Source organism: Ascaphus truei, chromosome 3, assembly GCF_040206685.1.
Source record: "Ascaphus truei isolate aAscTru1 chromosome 3, aAscTru1.hap1, whole genome shotgun sequence".
Classification (NCBI taxonomy): Eukaryota; Metazoa; Chordata; class Amphibia; order Anura; family Ascaphidae; genus Ascaphus; species Ascaphus truei.
The window spans coordinates 28,675,315-28,685,306 of NC_134485.1; the positions used below are offsets into that span (position 1 = coordinate 28,675,315).

The following is a 9,992-nucleotide window of genomic DNA, read 5'->3' on the forward strand; positions in this document are numbered from 1 at the left end:
CTGCAGGAATAGTTCTCACTGCAAACAGAGGGGATTGTGGGATGATCGTGTAATGAGCCGTACGGGGGTGCAATCCCACTTAGGACCAGAGTGAGCTCACCATGGCACTTGTATGTTTAAGAGGTGGTACATTTGAAAAAAAAAATCCAAACGAACAAGCACGTTTATTTTCACATTTTAAGCCTGAAAAATTTCAGCAGTTTGGCGTTTCTATGGAATTGGAGAAGGGAGGGGTATTTGTTTATCCCACCCCAAAGATGGGCTAATGAGGTTTTTGGATGCTCGCATCATGTCTGAGAACCTACTAGGATATGCCATGTATTCTGGTAGTAAACCTCTGTTGGTAATACGTTTTAAGTAATAAGGTAAAATGACTTCAAAATACTCATACTGATTATTAATATTTTTTTTTGTCAACCACCTAATTTTAATTTAGAAAACATATCGCTGTGAGTAGTTCAACTTGGACCTATGTACTGTAGGGCTGATCCTTGTTCCTCTAGTGAGCATTTCTGACTCAGGTTAGCTGATGAATCCCGGAATGTGATGCATTTTCTCCTAGATCGTCCACTCTTTCAACCACACACGCAGGGCTCACGTTGGTCCTTGCCGTGTACCTGTATGGGCAGTTACAAATATGCATTATTTTTCGAACGTGTGGCTGAAATGTTAAGTACAGTTGCTAAACTACTACAATTATTCCATTGTACGAAACTCCAACTTAAGGTGTTGGATATTACTGCATCGATAACATGCTGTGTGGCTGTCAAGCAAAGCAGCCTTTTGTAGGGCATAGTACAGAGGTGGCCAGCTCCAGTCCCCAAGGGCCACCAACAGGTCAGGGTTTCAGGATATCCCTGCTTCAACGCAAGTGGCTCAGTCATAATGACTAAGCCACTGATTGAGCCATTTGTGCTGAAGCAGGGATATCCCTAGTATCTGGCCTGTTGCTGGGCTTTGAGGAACTGGAGTTGGCCACTTCTGCCATAGTGTCGTTCTAAAAAGGTGAGGAAACACCCCTTGCTCTGTGTAACCACTAAACTTTTTGAACAAAATTGCACACATGATACCTTTTACTATTCCTCATTATCGGATATTAATGGGAATCCCCGGGTAGTTGACCAAAAAAACATTTGATAAAGAATGTAAAGGGGCAATAATTATTAGGACCAAAGTGAACTAATTCCAGTGACACGTTTAAAGAGCACTCATCTGGGTAACTGATAACTTTTTTTTTATCCATATCTGACACCTATAAGTATTTTGAATTTATTGTTTAAAGTTAGACTTGGGAGAGGCTCGATTTGCTCTGGCTGCTCCCTTTTGTGTGATGTCATTGTGTGATGTCACTGTGTATTCAGCAAGCGCTTGTACAGCCCGAGTCCCACGTTATGGCGACACGTCACCATGACAACGTGACGTCACATGGTGATGCGTCGTCATAACAGCGCGACATCACTTAACGCTGCATCATGGGAGGAAGGCTGGTAAGACAGATATCGCTGGGGCCGGTATCTGTCTCCATTCCGCCCCTGGAGGGGATATTTCCCTGTGTAAACTCTTGTTAAGATACACGGGGAAATCACAGAAAGGGAGTAATTAGAAGAAATCATGTTTACAAACTAACAAAACAATTATTGAAAAATACTTACTGGTATTGAATGTTGTTAAAAAATGCTTCAATAACCCGGATGTCGCCCATTAAACATGTAATTGCCATTGTTACACTTTGGTCATAGGAGGGTCTGGCCTTTTACCTGATAACTGTGTTACTCTGTCTCTGTCAAACTGAATTAGGGGACACGCCATTTATCATAATGATTTCTAATAAAAGAGCTATGATGGGAACATTATACAACAGAACAAATAAACCGTTTCCACATACCGTGCATTGAAATGAGCAGTGACCAGGCCGTTTCCTGTTGCTTATCTGAGGTTAGTGTCAGAAACATTTTGTGCGGCCAAAACAGTGTCAGAGCAAACAAGAAGACGAATTGCAATAAAAGCAAATGACTCATATTGATCAGATCTCTCCCTCAGCACTAAAAGATAGGGTTGGTGGTGTCACTATATATAGATCATTAGTGAGACCTCGCGCAGATTACTGCGTGCAATTCTGGAGAGCATCTCTCAGGAAGGACAGAAATAAATTGGAGATTGTCAAAACCACGGCTACCAAGATGGTGCATGATTTAGACTCTACAGCACAAGACTTATCAGGAAATACTAAAGAACCCCTAATATGTACGGCTTGGAGTAGGGGTGCGCAAACTGGGGGGGGGGGCGCGTGAGATTTTTTTGGATGGGTCGTGGCAGTTACAGAGGGCCCGCGCTCTTCCCCAATGCATTTAAATTAAATGCCAGGGAGCGCACGAGGCCTCTGTCACTCTCTTACCTTGGCTTTGGACAACGCGCCACCATGGCAACACAGCGTCACGGCGTCAGATGACGCCGCGGGGTGATGTCACATGACTCCACGTCATTTGACACTGGAGCAAAGGTAACGGGGCACGAGCAATGGTGGAGAGCAGGCAGGGAGCGCTGTGCCAAACGTTTGCGTGTCCCTGGCTTAGAGGATGTACTGGAGAGGGCGGAAATGATTAAAACTAGTAATACTTGTGAATCTATAAGAGGTGCCAGCAAATGTGATGTGCACATTTGCATCTAATATTAAACAAATTAAATGTCCAATGCAAAATAAAACTGTTCAAGCGCCATAAAAGTCTTTTTGTTCAAAGTACAGGAGGGAGGCCTAGTTCAGAGAAAGAGTAAGTGCCAGAACAAGAGGCCATTCCCTGAAGCCGGAGGGTGGGAGGCTCAGGGGAAAAGTGAGGAAGTACTTCTTTATAGAAAGGGTGGTTTTGTGAATTACTGTAGCCTCCCAGCAGCGGTGGTTGGGGCTAATACAGTAAGGGAATTCAAACATGTTTGGGATAGACACAAGGTGATCCTACATATCAGGTAGGAAATTGGGCAGACACGGTTGGGCCAAGTGCTATGTTTCTGCTTCCCGGTTAAAAAGAGTGGATCAGCACCAACACTTCCAAATGAATAATGTTAAGGTGCAAGGGTAAAAGGGGACGATAGACAGCATTCTGATAGTGTTAAATTTATGCAATTGCAGGGTGCACGGAACAAAAGGGGACCCTTATTCCCCTGTATAGTACTAACAAATCTACGTAAGTACCAGCACTCACTGTCTAATAGCTAAATGATGAAAACAGTTGTAATGCAGAATAAACATTTAATAATAAAACAAACCAGAAATAAATCAAATGTGTTTGCAGAAACCAGTATCACAAATGGGCATGTCAAACCCTCTGTGGCTCTGCTTCTTGTGCTCAGCACTCCACACGAGCACAAGGAGCAGAGCCACAGAGGGTTTGATTACTGTCTTCATTTGCTATTCCCATTAACATTTCATTGACTGTTGTGGACTCCTGGTGCTTCTTTGCAAGCTGCTTTCTTGCAAGCTGTGTTCAGCCTTTACTGTACCATTGCCCACAGTTTCTTGTGGTACTTGAACTACTGGCATTGACTTTAGTGGATTCTTGCTGCCCTGCTATTAGCTGTTTAGCTGTATTTAGCCTACACTGTATGTTTGCTATCTATTTTCAGGGGTGTCTGATTCGACCAGTTATAGGGGAAGGGAGGCTTAGGGAAGTACCTCTGGGACCTTTTGGACCAGGAGGAATGGGCCAGATGAAGAGGTAGTCCCTCGAAACGTCGCACCCTTAGCATACTTTCCGTTCTCCGTTTTTTGTGTATATTCCTTGTGTTTCATGTTTTTTCCCCTTTTCCTTCCCCCCACCCCCTCCCACCCCTCACTTTGTGACATGCCCATTTGTGATACTGGTTTCTGCAAACACATTTGATTTATTTCTGGTTTGTTTTATTATTAAATGTTTATTCTGCATTACAACTGTTTTCATCATTTAGCTATTAGAGAGTGAGTGCTGGTACTTACGTAGATTTGTTAATGTTAAGGTGCAATTTCACTTATTTGGTCACATTATTGTTTTTGTTCCTTACAGAAATACTAATGCCTTGTAATCTTCTAAACAGCGCTATATTACTCTTCCACAGCTCTGTAGGAGCCAATAATCTGCCCAGTAATGGATATTTCATGCGGGGTGTCATTTGACAATCCCACACGCCCATTGGTTCTAACAAGAAAGCCCTTATGACGTCATCATGAGCTGACCTTTATCTACTCAGGTACACAGAGACTCAGTCAGCAGCGTACCAGGGAAAGGAGAGGGAGAAAGAGAGACTTGTGGTCATTCAACCGGATGTTTTGATTCATTTTCTCTTACTGCATATTCTCGGGTGTACTCAGGATTTGCTCGTTTGAGCTATCTATTTGCATCTTTTTGCTTTTTGAGTGCTGCTCTGGTGACTGGGGTGTCAGGGTTAAGGGAAGTACCTTGTGGTCTTTTTAGACCTGAGGGAACAGGCCTGAGGAAGGGGTCCCCCCCCCCCCGAAACGTTGCCCCCCTGATTACCCTCCCCCCATTTGTGTTGTCCCCACTCCCCTTGCCTAGTGTCTGTCCCACTCCCTATCCCTGTGTATTTTCACCCCCACCACCACATGTGTAGGATTTTGTATTTTTACATTTGCACCACATCACTCCAAGTTGTGCTATATTATCTTGTGCGTATATTAAATCACTTACTTCTTTGGCATAACCCTAGTTTTTGTATTTTCTCTGAGTCAGAGAGTGCTGGTACTTTAGTTATTTTTGACTATTAATGTCTTGTGATCTTCTAAACAGCGCTATATTACTCTTCCACAGCTCTGTAGGAGCCAATAACCTGCCCAGTAATGGATATCCCACATTGCACGCCAAATAAATACATGTTTTAAACAACTTATCAATGGGATCAGCTGCTTTAGAAAGATTTGATCACCATCAAAGTGAAACACATTTATTTCTTGTGAGATATATATATATATATATATATATATATATTTTATTTTTTTTGGGAGGGGGTCCTGTGAAATTTATTCTTAGCACATATTTACTATTGTACTATTTTGCTGCTCTGTGATCTGTTTAATTAGTGGTGGCATCAGAATTACTTAACAAAGAAAGAAAAAAAAGTGGGGACAATTTAGCGGTTCACACAAAGGGCTGCCATGGGCTATATATGAGTGTGACGCGGGCATCCCTGCTGTTCTGGTGGGAATTCAAGTCAATGGCAGACCCTGAATGAACTGACGCAATACCCCGTATCACACTCGGGTACATCTCAGCCTATCATATCTGCTCCATTCGTTTGATTACTTAGGTCGTGATGTCGAATGATTAATAGAATGATGTATCAAAGTTATATACATATAAAGCAGGAGTGGGCAACTCCAGACCTCAAGGGCCATCATCAGGTCAGGTTTTCAATCAATTGAGCCACATGTGCTGAAGCAGGTATATCCTGAAAACCTGACCTGTTGGTGGCCCTAGAGGAGTGGGTTGCCAACCCCTGATGTAAAATTTTAAGTTTTTAATTTGTGTCTGTAAAAATACAGAGAGCTCAGATGTAGAGGGGGGCTCCCTCTGTTAATATTTGAGGGTAGCGTATAGCGAAGCATGTCAATGTTACACCTACTTACTTTGCTCGTGCTGAGTCCGTCCTGGACATATACAGCAGAATAAGGAACATAAACACCACAAAAACGGCAAGGCTAACCCAAAAACAGATGACGATCGAATCTGCAAATGCAACAAAAATAGACACAGGTGCACATCTGTTATATAATAGCAATCAATATGTATGTATATCTACATAGCGCTTCACAGCAGTAATACACGTATAAATAACAAATAATACAAATAATACATGATGGGGAGAAGTGCCTCAGACATAAAAGTAACATTTAGGAAAAGGAATCCCTGCCCCGAAGAGCTTACAATCTAATTGCCAACCGTCATAGCCTCCTACTAACTGGCCTTACCGTTTCCCTTTCTGCAATCAGTCCTACAGTTTGCAGTTAGAATCATCTCCTGACCTTAGATATGTGTCTTTGACTCTTACTTGACCTCTTTGCTGCCAAAAGGATCCACAACACATTATGTAGCAATGACAGTGATGAACGCATATCATTGCCAGTCAATAGACAGCAGCTACCTCCACCCTATGCTCTGCTCCATGCTATCTCATCACTGTCTGTTTGTCTCTACACCTCTGTCACATGTGAAAGCATTGTAGTTGTGGCCTCACTGTCCTTGGAAGCCCATACTGTCACATGATAGGCACCCATTTATCTTGTCTTCAAACCTTAGCTCAAAACTAACCTGCTACAGAACCCCCTGCCTCAGCCGTCCCACCGCTATAATCCCCCCTCTCCCATTCTCCCTGCTACACTTACTTTTTCCTTTTAGCTCTCTACATCTAATGCAAACAGGGTTTCCACCACTCCAGATTTCACCCGGAGACTATGGGTTTTGGCCACGTATCTCCGGGCTACAGGTTTACCTAGTAGACCTCTGGGTGGTGACATTGGCGGTGTCTCCCGTCGTCCTCCTGGCATCTCCTCCTGCAAGTAACTCCTGTCAATATGGCCATGCGGCGTCAAACTGCGCCGCGTTGCCATTTCTAAGGGAATGCTACATGACATCAAGACACCGCGTTGACATGACGACGTGACATCACGTGATGCCTTGGCGCCATAAGGCGTCCTGTTGTCATGGCATCTTGACGCCGCGTGATGTCACTTAGCGTCCCGTTGTCATGGCAACGCCATTCGACGCCGCGCTGCCATATTGACAGGTTGCAGCGGGAGATGCCGGGAAGATGTTGGAAGGATGCCAGAGGAGGCCGGGAGACGCCCAAGGTAAGCTAAATTTAAAAATGTTGTCTCAGGGTTGGCCTTCAGTAGAAGGTAGCCACCCTGAATGCAAATAAGGGGTTAGTATCCAGCTCATTCTCACTCCATTTATTCCTGTGACACACTCATGTAGATGTAATGATGTTGTTGATGTTCTGTATCATACTTAATCATACAATTAATTTGATTGCAACCATTTCATATACTAAATAGTACACATGCACATGCAAATAGTACACATGCACATGCAAATAGTACACATGCACATGCAAATAGTACACATGCACATGCAAATAGTACACATGCACATGCAAATAGTACACATGCACATGCAAATAGTACACATGCACATGCAAATAGTACACATGCACATGCAAATAGTACACATGCACATGCAAATAGTACACATGCACATGCAAATAGTACACATGCACATGCAAATAGTACACATGCACATGCAAATAGTACACATGACCTATCTCAAACTGCAGGAACCTTAAGGTCATAAACAGACTGAGTCTGAAACAAGATCTCCCACTTCAATGACAGCGTGTCCACTTTAGCAGACCCCCCGCTATTCTTCCTTCCTCCTTGTTGTTTTTTTTTTTTAATCTCCCCATGCAATGTAAAATGTAATCTTCTTCTGTTACGCTGCGTACCTGTTGTAGCACCCACAAACTAATAGATTAACTAAGAGGCTATAGGGCCTATTCACTAAACTTCCATACGTTCATTGCAACATTGAACATTTTCGCACCTCATAGTAGGGAATTGAGGAGGAGGCGAGGCAAGTATTTAACCCACGATGTGCATCTCGGAGCTTTGTGACTAGCAGTAACTGGCAGAAAATGCGCGTTTCAGCTTTTTTTGAGCTACCGCATGGAAGAGTGAGAACGCTCGTTAAAAAGCCGTTTCCAAGTGATGTTACCACAGCTTTGTGAATCGCTACACATGCAACATTACAGTATTACCTCTCATTTTTTTACTGGACAGTGTGTTCAAATACAAGACAGTCCAGTTCAATACTGGACACCTGGCAACCATGTTATATAGCTCTATTTAAATTCACCTTATGACAGCTCCAATGTATGTTCTTGATAATAATGCCCATGAGAAACCTAATATTGGTATAAAATCCTAATTATTTTCCTACACAATAATGCTGTAACTGAGCACTGATTTTAAATAACCACCACACATGTCATGATCATAAACAACTCATGAATCAAGAGTCCATCATGTAACAAGAAATAATAAGAGCAAAAGGAAAAAATCATGGGGATGGTTAATACTCACATTTGTTAGCTTTCAGTTCACTTCCATCAAATGAAACAAAATCCTCATAGTCATAATAATATTCAAAAGACTGTAAGTAATCAGAAGAGTTGGTAACTTTAGCCATCTCCACATCGCTTTCAATCAACTTCAGCTATTCCGACAAAAACATTGTGACCTATGTCCACAGAAATGACCGCTCATGTGTGGGTGACTCCTCATAATATACAAGTTATAGGTTCCAAGCTGTCGACAATTCACGTCAAGCCCCAGAAATGTATTTATTAGACCGTTTCCATGTCCACTTATACTGAACAGTCCTGTGTTGCTGGTGACCGCTTATTCTCTTCTAGCGTTCTCTCTCTTCCCCCCCCCCCCCCACTCCCCTTGTCCGAGCAGATAAGGATCTAAAGCAAACATGCAAGGAATGGGTCAGTGTAAACGAGGAAATGAAGTGTACACTACTAACTCCTAGTGGAATAATTAATATCCGCTTTATAAGAACAAGGAGAAGTACAAATGCTGCTCTCTCCTAGAGGGGTAGAGTGGGTGGGTGATGGTGTCTATATTTATGCAGCAGGAACTGATAGTGTTATTTTTAATAGATGCTTTATTTTTGGAGGAGATTAACAGAGAGAGGCACACAAATGCTGTATTAAGTTAACTGTATTAAGTTAATCTTGGTATTAGAGACGTGCAATTTAACTTTTCACAAAATTCGCATACCACACAAAACTTTAAGTTTTTCTGTAGCAATTTTTTGACACATTTTCAGAGTTCGCAAACATCTAAGTACTTGTAAAAGTACCATTCCAGACCCTAAAATGGGGCTTTTGCAGGAGATGAGATAATAATAATAATAATAGCATGTTCCTATATAGGGCTGCTAGTTTTACGTAGCGCTTTACAGAGACATTCTGCAGACAGTCCCTGCCCCGTAGAGCTTACAATCTATGTTTTTAGTGCCTGGGGCACAAGGGATCAATTCGCCAGACAGTACAACAGAGTTGATCAAATTGAATTTACTGGGGAAAAGGTATTCACAACTGTGCAATGATAAATAACACCCTCCCAACTGGGGAAACTGGGATTACCTATAGAACTAGGTGCAGGGATCTCCCTAAAGAGATTTCCCCTGTTCTTCTTCTATGCAGTGTCCCCTGCAGCAGGACTCCAGGCCTGGCACCAGCACTGGAGTTAACACTGCAGCTGGAATGTCCAATTGAACATAGATCTAGACCTAAAGCTAACGGCAACTAATTTAGGGGTCTCCCTCATCATATTTTATACGCCATGCCGCAATATGGATACATTAAGGGAGGGGTAGGGCCAGGTGTCTTCAATAAGACCCAGCCCCTGATTGGTGGGTTTAACTGCAACATGCAGAAAGTTACATGAAACAGGTAAAGGTCACAGACATCTTTGCAACATACCCAGCTGAACACAAAATTAACCCCTATTCCCTGAAGTGCTGGAACCAGGCTTACAATAAATATATATACACACAACCATAATACATAGGATGCTATAGGGTCAGTTTGAAACAGGACTTTACACAGACAGATATGTATAAATCCACGTCAATGTGAGTTGTAAATAAATAGTTTAAATTGCCAAGCAGTCATAAGTCTTCCTTCTGCCCCTCCGTGTGAATTATGGTGAAGGCGCCCTGCTAATCTGCCTTCCATTACAACTGAAAATCCTCATGAGCAGCAATGCAGTCCTACTGCAGGTATGGGGAATCTAATTGCAAAATCAGATGAGATGTTACATGGATGTAGCCAGGTCTCCCCAGCCTGTCAGCACCCCCCTCACCTTGCTGACGATCGCGGGTGCAGCCGAGTCAAATGGCGGCACCGCGCGGCGATCTCAGGGGTGAGGGCGGTCAGGC

General features: G+C 42.9%; 1 protein-coding gene across 1 annotated transcript; it reads right to left on the reverse strand.

Annotated features, from left to right (window-relative positions):
- Positions 1-391: 391 nt before the first annotated feature.
- Positions 392-8,461, reverse strand: MRAP (melanocortin 2 receptor accessory protein). Its single transcript, XM_075593893.1, has 3 exons — positions 8,123-8,461; positions 5,612-5,711; positions 392-617 (listed from the first exon to the last, which is right to left on the reverse strand). Exons 1-3 carry the CDS (start codon positions 8,226-8,228, stop codon positions 518-520), a joined length of 306 nt encoding a protein of 101 aa, XP_075450008.1. The 5' UTR covers positions 8,229-8,461; the 3' UTR covers positions 392-517.
- Positions 8,462-9,992: the final 1,531 nt, after the last annotated feature.

Bases quoted from the DNA above. Each gene is read 5' to 3' on its own strand.
- MRAP (XM_075593893.1), bottom strand. From the start codon at position 8,228: ATGGCTAAAGTTACCAACTCTTCTGATTACTTACAGTCTTTTGAATAT. The intron at 5,712-8,122 runs GTGAGTATTAAC...TTGCATTTGCAG, and splicing joins TGAACTGAAAGCTAACAAAT to ATTCGATCGTCATCTGTTTT. The intron at 618-5,611 runs GTAAGTAGGTGT...CTGCCCATACAG, and splicing joins ACGGACTCAGCACGAGCAAA to GTACACGGCAAGGACCAACG.